The sequence below is a fragment of the Prionailurus bengalensis genome, chromosome D2 (genome assembly GCF_016509475.1).
Source record: "Prionailurus bengalensis isolate Pbe53 chromosome D2, Fcat_Pben_1.1_paternal_pri, whole genome shotgun sequence".
Lineage (NCBI taxonomy): Eukaryota > Metazoa > Chordata > Mammalia > Carnivora > Felidae > Prionailurus > Prionailurus bengalensis.
The window spans coordinates 34,731,446-34,756,562 of record NC_057351.1 but is presented as its reverse complement, the minus strand read 5'-3'; the positions used below and the strand labels follow the sequence as shown (position 1 = coordinate 34,756,562).

Here is a 25,117-nt window from a genome sequence, read left to right as displayed (position 1 = left end):
CCAGAGAGGGGCGCCTGGGTGGCTCCATTGGTTAAGCGTCTGACTTTGGCTCAGGTCATGATCTCACAGTTTGTGTGTTCGAGCCCCACGTCGGGCTCTGTGCTGACACAGAGGCTGACAGCTCAGAGCCTGGAGCCTGCTTCAGATTCTGTGTTTCCTTCTCTCTCTGCCCCTCCCCGCTCGCATTCTGTCTCTCTCTCTCTCAAAAATAAGTAAACATTAAAAAATATATACAAAAAAAAAAAAAAAGATAATTCCAGACTATGTTAAGTGCTATTAAGGAAAATAACTATGTGTAGCAGTAGAGAATAGTAGTGAAGGGACCCACAATAGATAGGATAGTTAGAGAAGAGGTGACCTTTAAGTTGAAACTGAGGATGAGAAAGAGATAGCCATGTAAAGAGCAGGGAAAGACAATTCTAGGCCAAGGGAGCTCCATGTGTCCAAGGCCTAAAAGAAGAAGGCCAATATAATCAGAGGGCTGAAGCAAAGCTGAGAAAGAGAGCAGCATGAAATACAGATTCACAGATAGCGGATGGTATAGATCTTTTAGGGCAGATCTTTTAGGGGTTTAGATTTTAGTCTAACTAAATCCATCTATAACACAACTAGAAGCCACTGAAGCAAGGAAGTGAAGTAATTAAGTCTCTCCCTAAAAGGATTATTTTGGCTAGGGTTTAGAAAATGGAATGGAGAGCAAGAAAGACTGAAAGTACGAAAATAAGTTAGGAGCTGCTGTAGTAAGTAGAAAACAGGCCTAAGCTAAGGTCATGGGAGAAAAGTGGATGAAGGTGAGGAAAGATGATATGAGATATATTCTAAAAATTGACTCAAAAGAACTCACTGAAGGTATGGACACATGGAAAGAAATGCATCACTTGTGCATTGCTGGTGGGCATGCAAACTGGTGCAGTCACTGTGGAAAACAGTATGGAGTTTCCTCAAAAAGTTACAAATAGAACTATCCTACGACCCAGCAATTGTACTACTCCCAAATACATAAACACCAATTCAAAGGGATGCATATACTCCTATATTTATAGCAGCATTGTTTACAATACCCAAATTGTGCAAGCAGCCCAAGTGTCCATCAATAGATGCATGGATAAAGAAGATGTGGTATTGGGGCTCCTGGGTGGCTCAGTCAGTGGAACATCCAAGCCTTGATTTTAGCACAGGTCATAATCTCAGTGTCGTGAGTTTGAGCCCTGAATGGGCTCTGAGCTGACAGCACGGAGCCTGCTTAAGATTTCCCTCTTTCTCTGTCTCTCCTCTGCTTGCACTCTCTCTGTTTTCTCAAAATAAATAAACTTAAAAAAAAAAGATGTGGTATATATACATATACAGTGAAATATTACTCAGCCATAAAAAGAATGACATCTTGCCATTTGCAAGAATGTAGACAGAGCTAGAAAGTGTAAAGTTAAGTGAAATAAGTCAGTCAGAGAAAGAGAAGTACCATACGATTTCACTCATGCTCAGTTTAAGAAACAAAACAAACAAGCAAAGGGGAAAAAAACCCTGACAAACAAAGAAACAGATTCTTAACTATAGAGAACAAACTGATGGTTATCAGAGGGGAGGTGGGTGAGTGAGACGGGTGAAATAGGTGATGGGGATTAAGGAGGGCACTTGTGAAGAGCACCCCAGGTCATGTATGGAATTGTTGAATCATTACATTGTACACCTAAAACCACTATAACACTATATGTTAGCTAACTGGAATTAAAATAAAAGCTTAATTAAAAAAATGACTCCTAGGTTTCCAGCTTGAGATTCAGGGTATTTGATGTTCCGTGTGTTGTGTTATAGATGGATTGTGCTGTAGGGAACATTTTAAGAACCATGAGTATGAGAAAAAGGGTGTAGACAGGCACACCAACATACACATTTAGAGCTTATCCATCCATTATCCTTTTAAGAAAAGTCACCTCCCCTCTAGCATTGGTTAGGGGGCTGGTTGATACAGTTTGTGCATGTAAATCAACCCTTACTACTAACCAAACCCAGGGGAGGGGATCTGACCCAAGAGCAAACAACTTATGGTTCTGCCAGTGTGCTACGGATGAATGGCACAAAATTGAGCTAACCTAATGTTCTCTTTAAGGAGCCAGAATGGGAAGCCAAGAGAGACCAGGAAGTTGATTGTGAGGTAGGAAGATGCACACAGGCAATGACAGCTGAACAACATTAATGCGTGAGTACTGGAGTGAAGATCCATGAATATCTGCTATTCAGGTCCCTGGAACTGATTTGAATCTAGAATTACGATCTGGCTCCACTTTAAGTGAAAACCTGTCCAGTTTGGGCTCTTTTATGAGATTTGTTTGATAACAGACTAACACATAATAATACCTTATGACGTGTCAGGCACTGTGTTTTACAAACATTATTTCATTTAACTTTCATGATAACCCAAGTGATATAGGCACTCATTATCCTCATTTTTATAGATGAGGAAACTAAGGCTTAGAAATGTTAAGTAACTTGTCTGTAGTCCCAGAACTAGTTAATGGCAGTACCAGGATTCAAACCTGTCTGGAGACCCATTGTCTTAACCACTGTGTTACAATGTCTTCCTTAATGCTTGTGTGCTTCCTTAAAAAAAAATTCCTTATCCTTAGCTAAACGAAATGGATTTCTGTTCCTTTTGTTCAAAGAGGCTTAAACCCAAAGTATGGCTACCTACTATATCTTACCCTCCCTTCCATGCCAAAAAGGTCCCTCACATAGTGTCATTCTTAAGAAGATTGAATAGAACAAAATACATAGCTGTACTGTAGGGATTTTAAAATGTACATGTAAAAATAGGGTGCTAATTATAAATCCATATCTTTTCTTTTCTCTCTGCTTTTGAATACTTTAATATAGAATAAAGATTCAAATACAACTGTGAAGGGGCACCTGGCTGGCTCAGTTGGTAGAGTATGCAACTCTTGATCTTGGGGTTGTGAATTCAAGCTCCATGTTGGGCCTAGAGCTTATTTCAATACATACATACATACATACATACAGAACTGTAGAAAACCAATTTCCTCTATCTCCTGAAAAATTGAAAGAAAGAGCTCTGGTGGTGCCCTCTTATGTAACAAAACTTTATAATCTGCTATTTCATGGCTTAATGACTTAACTCAGGGTTGAATTTAGCTTATCATTACATAGCATTTCAAAGGCAAAGAACACTCTCCCAAAATCTTTCACTGTCCTTTTTGACAGTTGCTTCCAGGCTTCAGAAGAGGTCATCCCTCAGATTATCATCACTTTTATTAGTCATTTAGGCAGGTGAGCAGTAGTACCAGAAGGCATGAGAAGTTCAACCATAGTGTAGTAAATAAATGATTATACGTAAGAGAGGAAGACTAATTTTAAATCTGATGATTATTTTATTTTATTTTATTTTATTTATTTTTTTAATGTTTATTTATTTTTGAGACAATGCGAGAGACAGAGTACAAGCAGTGGAGGGGCAGACAGAAGGAGACACAGAATCTGAAGTGGGCTCCAGGCTCTGAGCTGTCAGCCCAGAGACTGATGCAGGGCTTGAACTCATGAACTGTGAGATCGTGACCTGAGCCGAAGTCGGATGTTTAACCAACTGAGCCACTCAGGCACCCCTTATTTTATTTATTTTATAGAGACAGCATGAGCAGGGGAGAGGAGCAGAGGGAGAGAGAGAATCTTAAGCAGACTCCATGCTGAATGTGGAGCCTGACACTGGGCTCAATCCCATGACTCTGGGATCATAACGTAAGCTGATATCAAGAATTGGATGCTCAACTGAGCTACCCAGGCATCCCAAACTTATTTTAAATAAGTTTTCAGTTTTGTGTTCATCATCTTAGCTGATTTTTTTTGACCATGACATTTTTGAAGCCATTTGCAAGAGGACGGGTAGAGTGTTTATATGAATACCTTTTATCAAATTTAATAGCTAATTCAATTTCTATAGAAGGTAAGCAACTCCTCAGTCTGAACTTTTCTTTACACAGGTTTACAACTTGAAAAAAATCATTTTTAATATTTATTTATATTTGAGGTAGAGAGAGGCAGAGCACAAGTGGGGGAGGGGCAGACAGAGAAGGAAGCAATCCTAAGCAGGCTCCAGCTGAGCTGGAGCACAGAGCTTCATAGGGTGCTTGAACCCACTAGCCGTGAGATCATGACCTGAGCTGAAGTTGGATGCTTAACCAACTGAGCCACCCAGATGCCCCACATCAACTTTTTTAATCTTTAAGATGATGACTAACTTATAGCAAGCCAGAATATTTTACTTTATTTAAAAAAATTTTTTAATGTTTTAATTCATTTTTTGAGAGAGAGAGAGAGAGGGCAGAGGAGGGGTGGAGATAGTGGGAGACACAGAAACCGAAGCAGGCTCCAGGCTCTGAGCTGTTAGCACAGAGCCTGATGCAGGGCTTGAACTCACAAACGTGACCTGAGCTGAAGTCGAATGCTTAACCCACTGAGTCACGCAGTCGCCCCAAATCAGAATATTTTAGATTCTTTTCTAATGAAGAATGGTGGGGCATCTGGGTGGCTCAGTCAGTTAAGTGTCTGACTCTTGATTTCAGCTCAGGTCATGATCTCACAGTTGTGAGATCAAGCCCCATGCTGGGCTCTGTGCTGACAATGTGGAGCCTGCTTGGGATTCTCTCTCTTCCTCTCTTTCTGCTCTCCCCCCAGATAAATAAATAAACATTTAAAAAATGAAGAATGGTATCTAGGGGTGCCTGGGTGGCTCAGGTGGTTTGGCATCCAACTCTTGATATGGGCTTGGGTCATGATCCCAGGGTCTTGAGATCAAGCCCCACGTTGGGCTCTATGCTGAGCATGGAACTGCTTAAGATTCTCTCTCCTCTCTCTCTCTATCTCTCTCTCTCTCTCCCTCTCTCCCTCCCTCCCTCCCCCTATGCCCCTCTCCCCAGCTCCTGTGCTCTCTCTCTAAAAAAAAAAAAAAAAAAAAAAAAAAAAAAAAAAAAAAAAAAAGTTATCTAGAAACAAGGGTGGTATTGATAGTTTTATGTAATTAAACATTTATGTTTGTAGTTTTATGTATTAAACATTTACATTTAATAAAGATGTTAACAGGGTATTTTTTCTACAACAACATGTGTTTTAAATATTTTATAATTGTTTTACTACTCCTTTGAAATGGATTTTTCAGAAAAATCATGTACTTTTGCTCGTTTGAGAACAGATCACGGTGTCTTTACATTGTGTTCTGGTGTTAGCCTAATTAGTGAGAAAAACTCTGGAAAACCTTTACCTGTTAAATTCATATATTTAACAAGTCACAACCTGGAAATCTTGCTCTATCTGAAAACACCATTAAAAGTGCTTGACTATTATTACTGGAGGAAATTTTTAATAAAAGCTAATTAAGCTACAAAACTCCCAAGCGGTTAACTGATTTTAGGGGCTAAATTTCTGGTACTTCTAATTATCCTCTGATGGCTTTACTTAGTGTTTCACAACCATGACAGATGACAATGAAAAGCTGCAGTGAAATTCATCCACCCTGACACTGTGCTAAGCACCGGTTTCTCCCTCTCCAAGTTAAATCAATACTCTGTTTGAGTAAACACATTTACAGCTTTATTAGGATGTCTTGCTTGTTCTGTAACAGCTACTTGAAGCTGTGGTAACAAATCGACTCAACTCAGTTAAACCTAGAGAGCTGGGTAAGAGGCCCATCGATAAGGTTGTTATAAAAATAAACTGCAGGAGATCAGAAAGCTGGAGCAAACAGTCTGGTAAATGTCAATATTTTCCTTTAAGAGGATGACAAAAACAGTGAGATCATGTGGAAAGTCTTTTTCCCCCCCTTAAAAATGTTTCTTGTTTCAATTGGATAAAAGCATTTCTACTTCTTGTGCACAACTCTTCTGAATGAAATTTTTGCTTCCTAATTCCCATGTGCATGTGGAACAGGAAGCTGATGTAAATACTTGGTATTTTCCCTGCCATTTCAGATTCTTAATTTCCTTCATATTTAGAGGCTTATTTTGGTTCAGTGCCTTTGTAAAATGACCTTATTCAAGTTATATGGAGTACCTGGATGGCTCAGTCTTACCTTCTTTTTCTTAACGAAACAGAACTTTTGTCATGTACATTTGGGAGGTCATTGCAATGCAGTACTTACTCTTGCTAGAATATCTGTGAGACCTGATGTTGTACTTCCCAAATTAGGCCTTCCATATTTATGTATTTAACAAGACCAAACAGTGTTAGCTTTAGATAGGCCACACAACCTCCTAACTAGTGGTAGTACATAAAAATGTCTGCTACCTATTAGGAGTGAGCTTCCACAGTGGCTATAGCCCTACCAAATAAGATCTCATATACCCTCTTTTAGATTTTCACAGGTTGCTCAAAGGACTAACATCTGGCAGGAAATTCCCACTTCAATTTGGCTAGCTTAGACTACCCAGATGTGACAAAGTAATGGTTTCCCTCAAGGGAAAAGTGCTCAGATGTGAACTCTTTTTCTTTCATTTTCTACGTAGTCTAGTTAGTAAAATTTTGTTTTCTTATGTTTTGATTTCATATTGACTACCAACTAGTCATGAACTCAAGTAACAAGTTATGATCCATATATATGCTAGAAAATACATAGTTTTCTGGAAAAAGAAAATCAACAAACATTAAATTTTGAAACAACCTAAAAAGCTACTTTGCCTGCCAGGGAAAGGTCTGACTTAGCAGGTATTTGTAAAACGAAAACCAAAGCCTAAGTAGTGTCAGATGGGCAAGTGACTGACATGGACAGGAAGTCAATTCAGAGCAAAGGTTTCTTTATAATAGCTTAGCACCACACATCCTCCCACACAAAATGAGCAACTGAGCAGCATGGTATAATATATGGGCAAGTGGCCAGTGCTGTAACTATGAGGATAACTTATTTCCTCTTTCTGGTGACTGAAAATGGAAACCTGTCAAATTCTATTAACATGGCATGGGATACTGCATTTGAATTAAAAAACAAAACAAAACTCAAACCAAAAACCTTTTAAATGCCCCCAATTCAGGCAAGATCCTGAAGAGGACCACTAAACCATATGTTTTACTTGTATAGTTAAGTTGCTCTTCTGCCCCAACCCCTTTCAAAATACTGCTTTAAAGATCATTCCTCCTTATGAATCAAAAATGTGCAAGATCAGGTTAGAATTTGAATTTTAAACCTAATGTGTGATCTCTGTTGTGGTTCTTCCCAAAATAAGAGTTTTAGCATATGCTTTTGTTTATAGTTGAAGTCAAACATCTTGGATACCCATATGCCAAGAAAATGTACATCAAAGACTTCTATCTATTTGGGATATTGACTCTTGTCTTGACCTATATATTTCTAAGAGGCCTATGTAACAGACTGCTCAACGAAAAACTTTCATCTGGGTTATTAACATGTGTAATTATTGAACCATGAATTAATGAGTCAGGAGATCTGTCTCCTAGTACTGCATATTTGCAATTAAGTCCCTTTCTATGGGATTCACTTTCCTCATCCATCAAATGGGGACTTCTGAACAGACCATGGCTTTCATACCTAACATCGACTCGTTCCAGGGAGTTGTTTATGAGCCACCAAATAAAATGTGAATAAGACCAAATGAGGATTTGTTTAATCTCATTTCATTCTGATTCAGATAAGACCTCATTTGAACATACTTTGGTGACTGTAAACAGTTTGAAAACCTGAAAACCAGGAAATGTGATTTTTAAAAGTATTCCCTTTCAGCACTAACATATAATATAGTTAAAAAACAAAAAGGCTCATCAGGACAAGGAAGGTCATAGCTGCCAGAATAAGAAGATGATAGAAAACTTATTTATGTGAGCATATTTATGCCCGAATTCATAAGCAAGACAACTAATATTGTTATTTAACTCAATTGAAAAACCTTCATTTGCTCAGCTGACAATTCTTACCAGAAGGGTGATTCTAAAATTTTAAGAGTGTTTGATGATAGAAACTGGTTTTTAATTTGCCATCTATTTCATGGACTAGAAATAAAACAAACACATCTCGGGGCGCCTGGGTGGCTCAGTTGGCTAAGCATGCGACTTCAGCTCAGGTCATGATCTCTCAGTTCATGAGTTCCAGCCCTGTGTCGGGCTCTGTGCTGACAGCTCAGAGCCTGGAGCCTGCTTTAGATTCTGTGTCTCCCTCTCTCTCTGCCCCTCCCCCACTCATGCTTTGTCTTTCTCTCTCTCAAAAATAAACATTAAAAAAATTTCTTCAAAAAAACCAAACATATCTCATCTCTATAAAAGGTCAATGTTAGCTGGATAATTAAATGAAAAAAAAAAATTAAGAGCCAGTGTTCATACCCCAGGTTTGGGAATTCATATATCTGAAGTGAGAACAGTTGTGAATTTAGTAATTGTGTAATTTATGTTTTATTCAGACTAATGATAGTAAGCAGCTTTACAACATCAGAGGTTCTGTTTCATACAAATTTTCATATAAGTAGTTTGGAAAGTTGTTTTTAATCACTTTTTTACCATGACTAAGACTTCTGCTAGGTCCCAAGATTAGTCAGGCTATGCATCAGCACTACTAACATGACTTTAATTATTTTATTTATATAAATTACAAAGCCAATGAAGGTACACTGTAACAAATTCAAACACAATTAAGACAAGATCTAAAACTGAATACATTTAGCTTCATGAAAACTTATTATATTGCTCCTACTTTTTTAAATCTTGGTATTTATTGATTGATAAAATCTGTTAGGTCATAGACAGGCATCAGTCTATAGACTAGTGTTTAGAAAACCATTTTGGCTATTTCTCCTCCTTTGGAGGGGAAGATAAGATGATATACTAATGGAACAGAGTATAACAAAATAATTAGTGCTAAGAACTCTGGGGTCAAACTTTGAGTTTGAATCCTGGTTTTCACTGTGACTTTGGGCATACTTGATCTTTTCCACCTCTGAGACAGAGGAACTGCCCAGCTGAGCCTTGGCCTAGCTGCCAATCAACAGACTTGTGGAGCTAAATAAATGGTTGTTGTTTTAGGTCACAAAGTTTTGGGGGTGGTTTGTTATGTATACAACTAATACAGGTTATATGAACCAGACAGATATGGTAGGTAAGTTGATCAAGTCCATGTAATAGCAGTTGGGTCCACTAATGAATTCAAATTAGTTCCATTTGACTAGTAAATATTCAAGACCAGGAAAGTGATATGCATATATTTTGCCATTTCACAATTCTATCTAAGAAAATTAACTTCAGAAATGTTGCTTATGACATTTCCTCTGGTCCTCTGTCACTAAATACAATCTTATAAATATCAACATTGTTTTCTTAGAATAAATATTTCTCAATAACCTTCAAATTTAGAAAACTTAGGTTCATATTTGAACTTCAGGGTCTGATAGTCTACATGGCTCAGACTATCTGTCTTATTGAAATCTCCCAGAAGACAAAGTCCTTTGAATTCCATTATCTATTTATAATTGTTCTAGGTGGAGGCCATCCAGGATACTAGTTCTTTGAGGAAGCATTCATGTTTGTGAGAAATTCTAGACTTTACAACTTAATTATTATTATTATTTTTTTCAACGTTTATTTATTTTTGGGACAGAGAGAGACAGAGCATGAACGGGGGAGGGGCAGAGAGAGAGGGAGACACAGAATCGGAAACAGGCTCCAGGCTCTGAGCCATCAGCCCAGAGCCTGACGTGGGGCTCGAACTCCCGGACTGCGAGATCGTGACCTGGCTGAAGTCGGACGCTTAACCGACTGCGCCACCCAGGCGCCCTATTTTTTTTTTAACGTTTATTCATTTTTGAGAGAGAGAGAGAGAGAGACAGAGTGTGAGCAGGGGAGGGGCACAGAGAGAGGGAGACAGAATCCAAAGTAGGCTCCAGGCTCTAAGCTGTCAGCACAGAGCCCAACACTGGACTCGAATCCATGAACTGTGAGATCATGACCCAAGCCAAAGTCGAATGCTTAACCGACTGAGCTACTCAGGCGCCCCCAGACTTTACAACCTAAAATTATCCAGTATTCCATGTGAACCAAAGTTATTTCTCTTTTTTTTTTTGTCATGGCTTCAGAATCATCTACCTCTTTAAGCCAACAAAGGCTTAAATAACTTTAGGCAATTGTTCTTGAAACTTGTTCCTGGTCCCACATCAGCACTAGAATAGCATGTCGTGAAGTGTCCTATGACTGTGCATCGCAGAGTGCCCTATGACTGTGCAAGGTATGAATCACCCCTCCCCCACTGTGAACTTGGGCTGCTGTCCATGGTGAATTTCCTATTCTGAATGATGAAGTCAATTTCATACTGCATTTGATGGTTTTAAGGAAAACCGCTGCCTAAGAAATAAAATTCCTGGGTGGCTCAGTTGGTTGTGCATCCGACTTTGGCTCATGTTATGATCTCACAGCTCATGAGTTCAAGCTCCGTTATCGGGTTCTGTGCTGACAGCTCAGAGCCTGGAGCCTGCTTTGGATTCTGTGTCTCCCTCTCTTTCCTCCCTTGCCCTGCTCACGCTCTCTCTCTCTCAAAAATAAATAAACATTAAAAAAAAAAAGAAAAAGAAATAAAATACCAAAGATGTCCTACTGAAGTTACAAGACAGGGAAAGGTATTATTGTTTCCTTGGGTGTGGGTGTGGGGGTGAGTAGGAGTATGCAACTCGTATCTTGGTCATCATCCAATAAATCCTCTGCATACAATGAGTGCTATATGAAAGTTTTGATTCTTGAGTGAATTGTTGTGAGAAATGACATATTTAAGTTATTTTCTAATTTTCTGAGTTGGACAGCTAAGAAAAGAGGTAGTGCAGAAAAAATATCACAAGAATTCTGTGCCACTTCTTTGCACAGCACAATTTAGCAGCAATTAAGAACAGGAGAGCAAGTTACACGTTTGGGAACAAATAAACAAGGTGAGAATAGAAAATACGAAGATAATTTAGAAAATCCCCATGACTCTCAGACGTATAGACGCGTGTTACTTGAGAAGGAAGCAGCATCCTTGTTTGAGAAACTTAAACCTTTTTCTCTTAACCAAAATTCTTTCTTGAAAATGAATTATAAAGTAAAATTGATGTTTCTTCTTATTAGATGGGAAATAGGGTAATTATTTACATTGTGATTGCTAAGTGCATTTAATAGTCATTTGTATACTATAGGTAATATCTTTTAGGGTGATATATTTTCTCTGCTAAAGCTGTCATGAGAAACTTAAAAATAAAAAGTATTAGAGGTTAGCACAGTTACTTTACTGTCACTCAAAAGAAACTGTTCTAAGCTATATATGGCTCTTAACTACATTTAACGAAGCTTTTTTAATCCTAAGAATGTTGGTCCTTGGGTGAGGTCTCCAGTCTTTTATCTGAGAGCTATATATATATGTTCTTGGGTATAATCTGTCAAAGGTGTACTCACTTTTAGTGATTTGTAGGTCTAGTCCATATTCCTACAGCTGCCATAAAACTTACAACTAAATCATATTAGATTAACACAGGCTGGTATTGACAGCCCACTGGGAACATATTGATTAGGTCCCCTTTCATGTTATTTGTTATGATTTTTCTTCTCAGTTTCATTTACCGGGAAGACACAGGGGAAGAGATTTCACCAGGAACAATGACAGTGCCTGTCACAAAATGTTCTCAATGTTTCCATTTGTTACTATGGCAGTGACAAAGAGGGTTCCAAATGAAAAGGCAGACCTGCTGTGACAAAGCACAGCAGGACAACAGGAAGAAATTTTCTCCTGACCTGGGAAATTAGGAAATCACACTTAGAGATTATAGAATTGTCTCCATTTCCAAGGGTACAATCGTAGCACTTGGGCTTTTGAGGGAGAATGTGAAAAGGGTAGTTCCATCAGGCCTGGCTATGGACAAATAAAGGGCAAATGTTACAGAGTTCTTAAGATCTCCAAATAGAACAAGGAAGCATGCTTGTAGAGGCTAGAGGGAATTGTCACTGTTACTGAACACTTGAGATGGAACTATGAATTTAATTTATATACATTTGGGGTACTTATTTTTAAATTATACATGAAAATCTATGATGTACTATAGTTATATATCTCTTATGTGGCTAATAAGAACACATGGCACTCTGGTACTGGGATATGTAATTAGCACATGGTAGATGAAGTGATGCTTCATCTAAGAAACTGGGACTGGAATATAGTAATGCAAAGTCACAAAAGACAGAAATACTCTTAAGCCAACAAAACTCAAAAGTAATAGGAGGAATATATTAACTATCTAAGGATAGAATGTGTCAGTCAGAGGAGATATGTTAATCAGGCAATAAAATAGAGCAAAGAAGAAGAAACTACATAGTAAATGTAAAAGCTGCTATTGCCTCTCCATTCATATTCAAGGTAGAGAAGTAAGCTTCAACAGCTGGAGTATTTCCGATCCTAGTAGAAAGGCTTTCCCTAGTGTAGAGATGGAAGTAGGGGTTTTTAACCAATGAGATTTTTGTTTTAGTATTTCCAACTAACAAGACCATCTCTATTGTAAAATGGAATGCATTAGCTTGGTGCTATTAAATGGTTGATTCATATAACTCCTTGTATTCAGATTCCATGCTGACCCAGCAAGTTTACGATCTGTCTTTCTGTATCTCTGTAGTGCAATCGATTCTACTGCTTAGCAAAAAGCTCCTGGTTCAAACTCACCAGGGACTATAGTCCTTCGATTATTTTCCCTTTCCCTTTCTCTTTCTTTTCTGCAACAATCTTACCCTAGAGTCCTCATGATTCCTATCAGATAACAAAAGCTCCTGTTCAATACACGAAATCATCTATTCAGATAACAGAAAGATTCTCTTTGGCAAAAAAACAGCTTTGGTTAGTAAGGCTGGTCTGTGGCTCTCAGTCCTAATGATGAGATTCCTCTAAAAGTTTAGAGAAGCAAGAATGCAGTAAGAACACTGACTCTGGAGCCAGTCTGCCTGGATTAGAATTTTGTCCCTATTACTTTCTAGCTATGAGACTTTGAGCAAGTTACCTAACCCCTCTGTATCTCAGTTTTCTCATCAGTAAAATGGGGTTAAAAATAACCGACCTCAGTGAGATTTTATGAACATTAAATGAATTAATATTTGTAAAATGCTTAAGATGCTGATTGGCTAGTAGGTGCTATATAAATGTTACCTGTTATACTGTATAGTTTGACTTACACAGAATGTGCTAAACATGCCCAGATAAGTATTTCAGTTCTAAAATGACATTGGAGTGTTCATGTCATTGCATGACTCAATCTGTCAGGATCTGATTATCCTGGAAATTGATCAGAGTAGGGTTAAAGTGAGAAAAATGGCTACCTCATTGAGGTAGTACCAGTAACATCCTGCCTACTGTCAGCCTGCCTTCCACCTTCTCTATAGTGATTTCAACAGCATGTAGTGAAATCCACTGTTTGGATCCAGGGTATGATGAAAGTGAAAAAAGTGAGGAAGCTGCCAACATATTACACAAGGGGTTGACAAATTAGAGCCTGAGGGCCAATTCCAGCCTGTGGCCTGTTTTTGTGTAACTGGAGAGATACAAAAGGTTTTTACATTTTTAGAGTGTTGTAAAAAACCTAAACCAAAACAAAAAGCAAATACACAAACAAACAAAACTGGAATATGTAATACAGCTTGCATATGACTTGCAAACCTAAAATATTCACTTCCTGGCCCTTTATAAAAAAAGTTTGTGGATCCCTGTTCAACATACTTCCCTTACCACTTACCTCACTGTACCCCAATAATAAATCGTAGGTAGGTAGAGTGAAATAAAAAAGAGGCTGAAAATCCTGTAACAGAGAGCCCAAGTGTCTTGGTGAGGTAGTTCATTTATGTAAAAAAAAAATCTTTTTTTAACATTTATTTATTTTTGAGAGACAGAGAGAGACAGCATGAGCAGGGAGGGGCAGAGAGAGAGGGAGACACAGAATTCAAAGCAGGCTCCAGGCTCCGAGCTGTCGCACAGAGCCCAATGCGGGGCTCGAACTCAGAAACTGCGAGATCATGACCTGAGCCAAAGTCGCACGCTTAACCGACTGAGCCACCCAGGCACCCTGAGGTAGTTCATTTATTACCCTTACCACGATACAAATGGGTAGCTTCAGTACCCTAAGAATGACTTCTCTCACCCTCAGAAAGTCCCTATGTTTTTACCCAGTACTGGGAACTTATAGGTAGATATTTGTAAAGGAGTTTGTTTTTGCAGGGCAGCCCAGGACTGAAGGTAGTGACTAATTAGGTCACTACTAAATATGATGGTACCTTACTAAATATTTAAAAAAATAGAACACTTACTGTTTTAAGTATTTAAAGTACTTAAATAATGCACACACAAGGTATAAGTTTAAAAGTTATGTGCTGGGGTGCCTGGGTGGCTCAGTCAGTTAAGCATCCACTCTTGATTTAGGCTGAGGTCATGATCCTGAGGTTGTGGGATCGAGGCCTGCATCGAGCCCTGTGTTGGGCTCTGTGCTTAGTATGGAACGTGTTTGAGATTCTCTCTCTCTCCCTCTCCCTTTGCCCCTCTCCCCACTCATGTGCACACTCTCTAAAATTAAAAAAAAAAAGTTATGTACGAATATTCTGGTTTAACCAATTTTAAGTGAGAAATCCATGGTGCTTCTTTAATGTATTACAGAATTTAGCTCAATTCTGGATAAGATATTTTTAGTCTACATGGATTTATAGCTCTGAAGAAATAAGGCATAGAAAAAATAGCTGCAAAATACTCTAATCAATGATAAAGACTTTCAGAGCATAGACACAAAAGATACAAGCATGGCAGTAAAATAGAATGTTATCTGTGGTATGTACTCTTTCCAAAGAAAAGGACATGCATTGGGGCATGTATGAGTCTATTGGTTAACAGCTCATTTAAGAGTAGGCATGAATATTTTCAAAGAAGGAAACATGAGAAATTTATGTTGGTGAAAAAGATCATTAAAAGAATATCTATATTTTAAACAATACTACATAATTTGAGATAAGTTTCCCATAATTCAAATTATCTTCCAAGGAAAGGAGGACAATGGTCAACTCTATTTGCCTTTTTTGTCCCTGTTCAAGCCTGATGTTATAAACAGAGATCAGGAGGGACTCTTCTGGATTATCAGTCAAGAATGTAAAGCTTTCTAGAGACCACAGTCTAGCTTAACTACACTTAACTAGAAGGGGTTTAGACATAGCAAAAGAACCTTTGAACCAGATTTTAGATCAATCTAAGTCATCAAGCAAAGGATCTTCCAACTGTCTTCAACTTATTTTTGAGTATTCATTCTAAAAATGATTTAGTCCTTACAAATTGTGCCACCCAGGTGCCCTGTGCCAGTTCTTACTAAGCCTGAACCAGACAAAAATTTAACCCTTCCTAGTATATCATAAACATTTAACTACTATGTTAGAAACAGATGTTTTAACCAAATGATACAATCTAAAGATACCATCCTTAGTTATTAGAATACTGTTTAAAATTCACCACAACTTGTTTAGAAGAACAACAATGTGTTGACATTTAAGCCTGAAGGACTATGAATATACTATATACTATACTTGATGCAGCTTGTTTAAGCAGTATTCTCACACACAAATGACTGGGGAACAGCATAATAGAAAATTATCTTTAAGCCAAAAATAAGTATTTTTCCTGTTGTAAAATACCTTATAATATTCACAGTGATAGTAGCATATGGAAAGAACATTAGGAGTTAATTATTTACAAGAAGATATTAAGTTATTAAATTCATAAATCTTGGCTAAGTGGTAGAGGCAAGGGTTAAAGGAAATGTTTAACTTGTAAGCATGAAATAAATGAGTCTGTACCTCCAACAAATGCATCTCCAGCTCCATTGGTATCAACAATTTCTTCCTGGTTTTGATCCAAGACAGCAAATGCGGTGACTTCATTTTCTGCAAGTAGAGCCAAAGAAAGGCAGACTGACTTCTCTTTATAACACTCAATATACAAACTCACCTAGTAAAGTTTGAAGCTCCTTGACCATTCATTATCAAACAGAGAGACAGAACCTGAGTTCCATATTCTGTACATGAGTACTTGGGAGCCAAGGTGCAAAGTCATCTGTAAACAATGCTTTTCTGGGGTACTTTTCAGCATATACATGCTGTATGTGTTATATCTGGGTAGTTCACATATTTTGGGAATGACTGTAAATCATAGCAGTACCTTTCTGGACAGTATAAATACTTGAACAGAAACTACGAGCAAAAGAAAGTGTTTGTAAGAATTGGATCATGGATCTCTAATAAAGCTTCAAGCCTGACTGCATTCTTGGCAGTGAAATCTTGGATACAGTTGAAGAGCTGTAAATTTAAAATATATAAATAATGAGTCTTGGGTGTTTCTCTACAGATAATCACAATGGTATAATAAAAAACGTAAGGACTATTCCGTTATGATACTTCATGCCAATGTTAAGAATTTCTGATTTTAGCGGGCTCATTACAAATAACCTAATCTGGTTACTTTTTACAAAGGAGTTTCTATTTCTTTTAAACTATATGTCAACTAGCAAAAGGGAAAGCTACCACTGAGTGCTTGGGTAGGACAAAAGGGACAGTGCAATGGGTTCTTGCCTTACAGCAGTCTGGACCAGGGCTTGGTTGTTTTGACTATAACGTAACCTAATACTTTAAACTTGGCCCTTAACAGTGGAATGGAGTTACTTGTGATGAAATTTGGCCCAGAGGACATCTGTAAAAGATTGGATAGTGCTTTTTATTGGTGGCTTGAACTTCTGAAATCACAAATTTGCATCCCTTATGGGGACAAATATGGCCAAAGACTTGTAAACTTCACTCTCACCTAAGAGAGAGGAAAAAGAGATATTGAACACCTTAGGGTCTTAATAAAGAACCTAAGAATCTCAAAAAGCATGTTCTGGGGGCACCTGGGTAGCTTAGTTGGTTAAATATCTGACTTTGGCTCACATCATGATCTCCTGGTTTGTGAGTTTGAGCCCTGCATTGGGCTCTGCGCTGATAGCTCAGAGCCTGGATGCTGCTTAGGATTCTGTGTCTCCATCTCTTTCTGCCCCTTCCCGCTCATGCTGTTTCTCTCTCAAAAATAAATAAACATTAAAAATAAAAAAGAATATTTTGTATGTCTTCTCTTACCTGGTACTAATGTTACTTTCAACAAGAGATAAGCTCAGATATGATAATCTTCAAGATGAAGATTCTTCGCTTAGTGATCCCTTTGACCATATGACTGTAGACGCTAACACTCCATATCAGAAGCATCTACTTAAACTCTTTAAGTAACTAACTTTCCACATTTTGTAACACCAGGACAACATGGTAGTTAACAACATTTTGATTAATTAGAAGTTAAGGCATAAATATCCAGGATTAAATTTTCTAGGGAGTGTGTAGTATATATTGCTACAAAGGCAGAAAAAAAAATCAAGCAGACTTTACTAGAAATAATTAGGAAAGGGCTACAATTTGATTTAGGCAAAAGGACTATACCATAAATATTTATAAAGAAATCTGATTTTATTACTTCCAAGTACAAGTCATACTATAAAGAGAATTAACAACTGTAAAGTAAGAACAAACAGCCACTAAATAAGTAAAATTGGCTAAGTTAATGATGCCATTACCATTTATAATAGGGTTACATTGCGTAATAATAAAATATGTCTATAAAACACTTAAGGTAATGCAAGTATTAATATAAGAATTAATTACTGGAGTACAGATTTTAAAATAATTACATACAAATGGTAAGTAAGCCATAATTAGATATAATTCCTTGAGTTCTTTGTTTGAAAAAGTCATTGATTTTTAGTTGGATAAATCTTTATTATGAATAGAACCTAACTCAAGATGGGAGAGATTTTGAACTCTGTTCTTAAGAATCATGACTTCTGGGGTGCCTGGTAGTTCAGTTGGTTAGGCATCTGACTCAGTCTCAGGTCATGATCTCACGGTCCATGGGTTCAAACCCTGCACTGGGCTCTGTACTGACAGCTCAGAGCCTGGAGCCTGCTTCAGATTCTGTGTAACCTTCCCTCTCTACCCCTCCCCTGCTTGTGCTATGTCTCTCTCTCTCTCAAAAATAAAATAAAACATTAAAAAAAACAAAAAAAAAAGAATCATGACTTCTTGATCTAAACTACTGAAAAATAATTTTTTTTAGATGTTTATTTGTTTTTGAGAGAGACAGCACAAGTGGGAGAGGGGCAGAGAGAGAAGGGAACAGAGGATCCAAAGCGGGCTCTGTGCTGACAGCCCAATGCGGGGCTTGAACTCATGAACCATGAGATCATGACCTGAGCCAAAGTTGGATGCTTAACTGACTGAGTCACCCAGGTGCCCCTAAAGTACTGAAACTTCTAAATGAAAACTATTTTCAGGATATATGTGTAGATCCTTGAGATGCTTTATCTTTAGATGTCATAGAGTTCATTTCTTGTAATATAAAGAATTTTTCACCTTTTCTACTTATTAATGGAAATAAATATGTAAGAATATCAAGACCGTAAAAGAACTATCATAAACTGGTATGGATATAGTCCAGTCTCTATTATCTTCTGTATCTAGAGTTATATTATGAGAGCTCCTTTCAAAATAGTGACCCTGAAAATGTGTAAGACCTTGAAATGTGTTCTAAATTACTGAAGAAGGATTAAACAATGTTTAATAATATTTAAGTTCAATTATATTGTTGGTACATTCTGATTTTTTGAAAGGAAATGATCTAAGTTAGTTTATAGAGCTATTTAACTCCCCACACAACTAACTAGACAGTATTTACCAGCATGACTTATTCTATAGCCTTCTAGACAATTTACTGTATGAACACATGAAATACCTCACTAAATCTTAAGACACACTTATAGGCATGAACATTATTCAGCTAATGAGGCCCAGGACATTCACATGACTCACTTGGACCTAGTTTTCTTAGGTGTGAAATGGGCCTGGAGTAGCTGTGGGAAGAAGTAGAAAAAATAGCTTTCTGTCTGAATTGTAGAAAAATGACATTGTTAGTTCTGATTAAGTACTTAGGATAAATCAGAGCCTTTTATTCCTGTGACTTATTCATTCAATAACTGGAAAGCTGTATCTCCCACTTCCTTTCACCCATTTTGCTCATTCTTCTATCTCCCTCCCCTCTGGCAACCACTAGTTTGTTCTCTTTGTTTGTAAGTCTGAATCCTTCTTTTTGTTTATTCATTTGTTTTGTTTTTAGATTTCACATATAAGTGAAATCATATGATATTTGTGTTTCTCTGACTTATTTCACTTAGCATAACACCTTCTAGATCCACTTATGTCATTGCAAATGGTAAGATCTCATTCTTTTTATGGCTTCATAATATTCCATTGTGTGTGTGTGTGTGTGTGTGTGTGTATGTGTGTATACATACATCTTTATTCCTTCATATATCTATGGACACTAGGGTTGCTTTCATATCTTGGCTATTGTGAATATAGTCAATGGTAACTGGAATAGTGTTGTATGGTGACAGATGGCAGGTACACTTGTGGTAAGCACAGAATAATGTATAGAGTTGTGGAATCACTCTGTTATATACTTGAAACTAATGCAACACAGTGTGTCAATTATACTCAGATAGAAAAGTTTTAAAAACTAGAAGTATATAATATGTGGGAGAATATTATTAATACTACATGGAATTACTAATAAAAATATTTAGTAATTTTTTATATCTTATGACTTTTTTGTTAAAGATTTTAATAAATCTTTAACAAAGCCCTTTTGGGGGGCTCGAACTCGCAACCCCAAGAAAAAGAGTTGCATGCTGTACTAACTGAGTCAGCCAAGTGCCCCAAAAGATTTTTTTATATCTTTTAAAAATGTTTTTACTTATTTTTGAGAGAGAGAGGGACACAGTGTGAGTGGGGGAGGGGCAGAGAGAGAGGGGGAGATAGAATCTGAAGCAGGCTCCAGGCTCTGAGCTGTCAGCAGAGAGCCCTATGCAGGGCTCGAACTCAGAAGCGGTGAAATCGTGACCTGAGTCAAAGTTGGATGCTCAACTGACTGAGCCATTCAAGTGCTCCAACATTTTTTTATATCTTTAAAAAAAAAAAAGGTAAGTTAGAGCCATTGCTCCTCAAATCTTTCCAAACTTCTTTAAAGTGAGAAGGAAAAGGATTAATTATTATTAATATGTAATAATTATTATTTCTATTTTCCAGATTTCCTTCTATAAAACCACAAAATCATGACCTTCTCCAAGCAGACAGGAAACAGAAAAGAACAAGTCAGTTGATACCAGATTTGTTTGGTGTCATTTATTAGATAAGAGCCTCAGGGTACCTTCATTAAGAACAATGAAATTTAGCTTACTTAAAATATAAAATAATAAAATTCAAACATTCTCTGGACAGTTTATATACACAAATAATTTACTTTTCACTTTACTTTGACATAAACTTCACTACCTAATCACTTAGGAACACATTCTGGTTAGAATCAAAACATCTCCACATGTTTGTAATGCTAAGTCAATTATAGTAGAGATGGCAAGTTCATACAAATACCACAATATCTAACTGAAAAAATAATAAAAACTTCAGGCACTCAATGCCAAACAATTAGATTACATGTTTTTGTAGCTTTACCACTAGCAAATTAACTATATATTTTTACCATTGTATACATACAACCTCATGATAATATCCTTTGAAAATTTTGTTCAAGGTATTTAAAATTTTTTTTTTCAACGTTTATTTATTTTTGGGACAGAGAGAGACAGAGCATGAATGGGGGAGGGGCAGAGAGAGAGGGAGATACAGAATCGGAAACAGGCTCCAGGCTCTGAGCCATCAGCCCAGAGCCTGACGCGGGGCTCGAACTCCCGGACCGCGAGATCGTGACCTGGCTGAAGTCGGACGCTCAACCGACTGCGCCACCCAGGCGCCCCTGTTCAAGGTATTTTAAAATGTCATGTTTTGTTATACACTTTTTGATGTCACGTCTAAATTGTGGGCAAGATGTAACTGTTGAAGATATATAGCAGGATGAGGTGTTTTCAACCTCAAGGTGGACTATAGTCACCACCTCTGCCACTGTCTCTAAGCATCCCCAGGTATGGAAAAAACAGAAGAGTGATGGCAAAATCTTCACCATGAAGTGAAAAGTTTAACTAGATTAGAAACTAAAACTCTTAAGATTCTTAAAAGAGGTTCCTCTACCTTGGTCATTCCTTATAATGAGAGAATATTAATATATTTGTTTGCTTGTTTTTAATTAACCTTTCATTTGGACATAATTTTAAACTTACAGAAAAGTTTGATGAGAAAGAGAACTCCCATGGAACATTTATCCAGGTTCACCAGTTTTTAAGATTTTGCCAAAATTTCTTTATCAATCCTTCCATATATATATATATATTTATTATTATTATTATTTATGCTTTCAAGCCATTTGAGCACAAATTGCATATATAAGGCCCTTTACTTCTTAATAATGCAGTGTTTATTTCTAAAAACAAAGATACTCTTTTAAGTAACCACAGTATAATTAATAAATTAAAAAACTTGTTATTTTATCTAATCTGTATTCCATATTCCAATTTTATTAATTGTCCTAGTGTCCTTTACACCAATTTTTTTCATCCACTATAGGATCCAGTCTAGAATCACATATTACTTTTAGTTGTGTTCCTTCCTTCCTTCCTTCTTTCTTTCCTTCCTTCCTTCCTTCCTTCCTTTTTTAATTTAAACTTTTGAATAGGTAATGCACACATATAGTTAAAAAATATAAATTTATGAAAAGGTATGCTATTAAACTCTTTCTCACCTCTTATCTCCTATGTATCCAGTTTCTAATTGTATTGCTTTCCAATCTGGTTATCACTGTTATTTTTTTTCTGTATATCCTCCCAGAATTTCTCTATGCATACACAAGCAAACATATTCTTCTTTTTTTCTTCTTAAACAAAAACATATCATACTATGCAGGCTGCTCTGGACCATGTTTTTTTCACTTGGAGATCTTTCTATGTTGGTAAGCAGAGAATGTCTTCTTTTTTAAATTGCTGCATAATAGTCCACTGAATGGATATACTATAACTTTTTTAAGCAGTCCTCTATTGATGGACTTTTAGGTTGTTTTTTTTCAAGTCTTCTGTTATTACATACAATGTTGCAAAGCACTAATGCTTTTATTTTAGGCAGACCCTAAATTTAATTATTGTACTTAAAAGCCAAGTCTATAATTTCATTCCTTCTTTTACAGGGGGCTGACATAAGAAAACTAAGTTGTTATACAAAGAACATGAAATATGCTTGTGTCAAAGAATAGGAAAAAAAGTGAGAATCCAGGAAATGCTTTTGTTTTTCATTAGGATACACATACCAGGATATGAGCAAAGACACCCTGCTCAGACTGCCCTAATAAACAGGGTAATGAAACAGATGACAAATTCTGCTAATAATAGAGATTTATAGAACAATCCTAATTAACAAGGACTTTTGGGGAATGAAGAGAGCTGGGTTAATTTAATTTTCTGGTTAACTAAAGAAAAAGCACAAAGTCTAATTTTTAGTTAGAAATCTTTCTAAATGTATTAATATAATAATATACCATGACATCCCTGCTTTAATTAGTTTAGTTTATTGAACTGAATGAAAATTTTCTTTGATAATAGAGAATCCTACAGCACATGTTGATGTCATTATTCTGAATATCAATTCTTATTGTAGTTCCAAAGGTGTAAGTGCTTTCACGAAAGGCAGGATAAATGGAATAGTTGGAGGAACATTGGATTAGGACTCAAAAGACCCATGGTTTTGGTCTAGTGTTGGTTCAGCTACTTTATTCAACAAATGCTTATTAAGAGCTTAGCATGTGTCAGGCAGTCAGAGACTGGGAATACAGACAAAAACCCTGCTCTCATGGGACCTACATTCTAGTGAGGATAGACAATATACAAGTAACAAAAAAATGAACAAGATAATTTGAGATAATAATAAGTGCCATAAAGAAAATAAAACAGGATGATGTGATAAAGCATGACTAGAGGGGCAAATTAATCTAGATGGGTGTTACTTCACTGCAGAGGGGATGTTTGAATTGAGACTTCAATACCAAGATGGAGCCAGCCTTGTGAAGATACAGGTGCAAGATATTCAAGAGCAGAGGCTCTGGGCTAGCAACAAGCTTGGTGAGCTAAGCCTGTTTAAAGTTAAGAAGACCACTGTAACCAGACTATAGCGAGGGTATCAAGATTGTGTGGTTGTGTATATGTGTGCATGTGAGTGTGTGTGGTGGGGGTTGGTAGAATATCATTCTATGTAAAATGGGAAAACACTGGAAGGTTTTAAACAGGGGAGTGACATGATCCCATCTTTGTTTTAAAAAGATTATTCTGGGGGCGCTTGGGTGGCTCAGTCCAACCTGGTTAAGTGACCGACTCTTGGTTTCTGCTCAAGTCATGATCTTGTGGTCTGTGAGTTCAAGCCCCACTTTGGGCTCTGCATTGACAGTGAAGAGCCTACTTGGGATTCTCTGTCTCTTTCCTCTCCTGCCCCTCCCGGCTCTCAAAATAAATAAATAAACTTTAAAAAAAATTATTAAAAAATGATTATTCTGGCAGCCTTATAGACAATGGACAGAATTGGGGCACCTGGGTGGCTCAGTCAGTTAAGTGTCCGACTTCAGCTCAGGTCACGATCTCGCGGTCCGTGAGTTCGAGCCTCGCGTTGGGCTCTGGGCTGATGGCTCAGAGCCTGGAGCCTGCTTCCGATTCTGTGTCCCCCTCTCTCTCTGCCCTCCCCTGTTAATGCTCTGTCTCTCTCTGTCTCAAAAATAAATAAAACGTTAAAAAAATTTTAAAAAAAAAGAATGGACAGAATGGTGGAGGTTGGGAGTAGATTCAATGACACTACTTTTCAAGACCTTGCACAAGTCATAACGTGACTTAATCTCAGTTTTACTATACTTAGAAAATGAGAGTAATACTTGTGCTAGCTATTTTCTGTGATTCTTACATGGATTAAGTATTAACAATGTTATGAAAGCATCCTGTCAAATATAAAGCCCTATACAATTTTTTTTGTTTTTAAATATGGTTTAATACTCTTCATTTCTGCACACCACAACACCAAGATTTCACTGCTTATGATCTCTCTGTGGAGGCTATAGAGAATGCAAATGCTAAGTTTTCACCCTCTTATTTATGTGTTTATATGTGTAAAGGTAATACATATCACTATATATTGCTACACAATTTTATAAGGTGTTCTTAGGAGCTTATTTTCTTCAATCAGGTAACAATTATTTGTTGAACACTTGCCATGAGCTCCTCATACTCTGCTAGATCCTTTGGGGGAGATATAGGAAAAATACTAAGACATGATCTGCCTTCTGAAAGAACTTACAATCTAGATGGAAAGAGAAATCTACCACATGTGAAAGAATTTGTGAAGTATCATATAATGTAATATTTATTATAACTGAAACAAGGGTTCAAAGAAGGAAAGAAACAATGTGAGAAGATTTCATGGAGAAGACTGAACTTAAGTTAGGTCTTGAAGATGTAGATAGTGAAGAGGAGAGGAAATAAAGATATACATATTCCAGAAGGCATAGAGAAAGAAAGAAAGAAGTTTATATGTTACATAAGGAAAAGAAATAATGCAAGATGGGTGGGGTCCAGCCCTCTTTAAGAAGACAAACCTTTGGATTTTATACATCAGACAATGGGATGCAATTGAGGTTTTTGAGTAAACAAAGTGACATTCATCAAGTACTACAGCAAGTGCTTTATATACTTTGTATCATGTATTTCTCACGGTAAGCTCAGGAGTTAGGTATTATTGACCTGATTTTATAAATGAAGACATTGACCCTCACAGAGGTTGTCAACTGCTCAGGGTCTTCTGGCAAAGCAGGACTTTGGGAAAAAAAAAAAAAAAAGAAAGAAAGAAGTAAAACGTGATTCCAAAGTTGCCATTTGAGCAATGTTGCTATCATTTTTTCTGAAAAAAAAGCTGATCATGGAAAAAAAACCCCACATTTTGATTACACATTATACAGCAGTTAACTGACATTTAAATTCCCTTTCTAAGCCTTGTACTGATAACTGAATTTTACCAAATTAAGTAGATAAATACTCCACAGAGA

The 25,117-nt window shown here is 37.0% G+C and overlaps 1 protein-coding gene across 4 annotated transcripts in view; it reads right to left on the bottom strand.

Annotated features, from left to right (window-relative positions):
- Nucleotides 1–25,117, bottom strand: part of ADK (adenosine kinase) — a 537,819-nt gene that overhangs the window by 24,934 nt on the left and 487,768 nt on the right. For all 4 annotated transcript variants that reach the window (XM_043598129.1, XM_043598131.1, XM_043598130.1 and 1 more), the window contains one exon: nucleotides 15,820–15,906. In XM_043598129.1, the coding sequence (XP_043454064.1) occupies nucleotides 15,820–15,906 (87 nt within the window). The remainder of the gene's footprint in view (nucleotides 1–15,819; nucleotides 15,907–25,117) is intronic.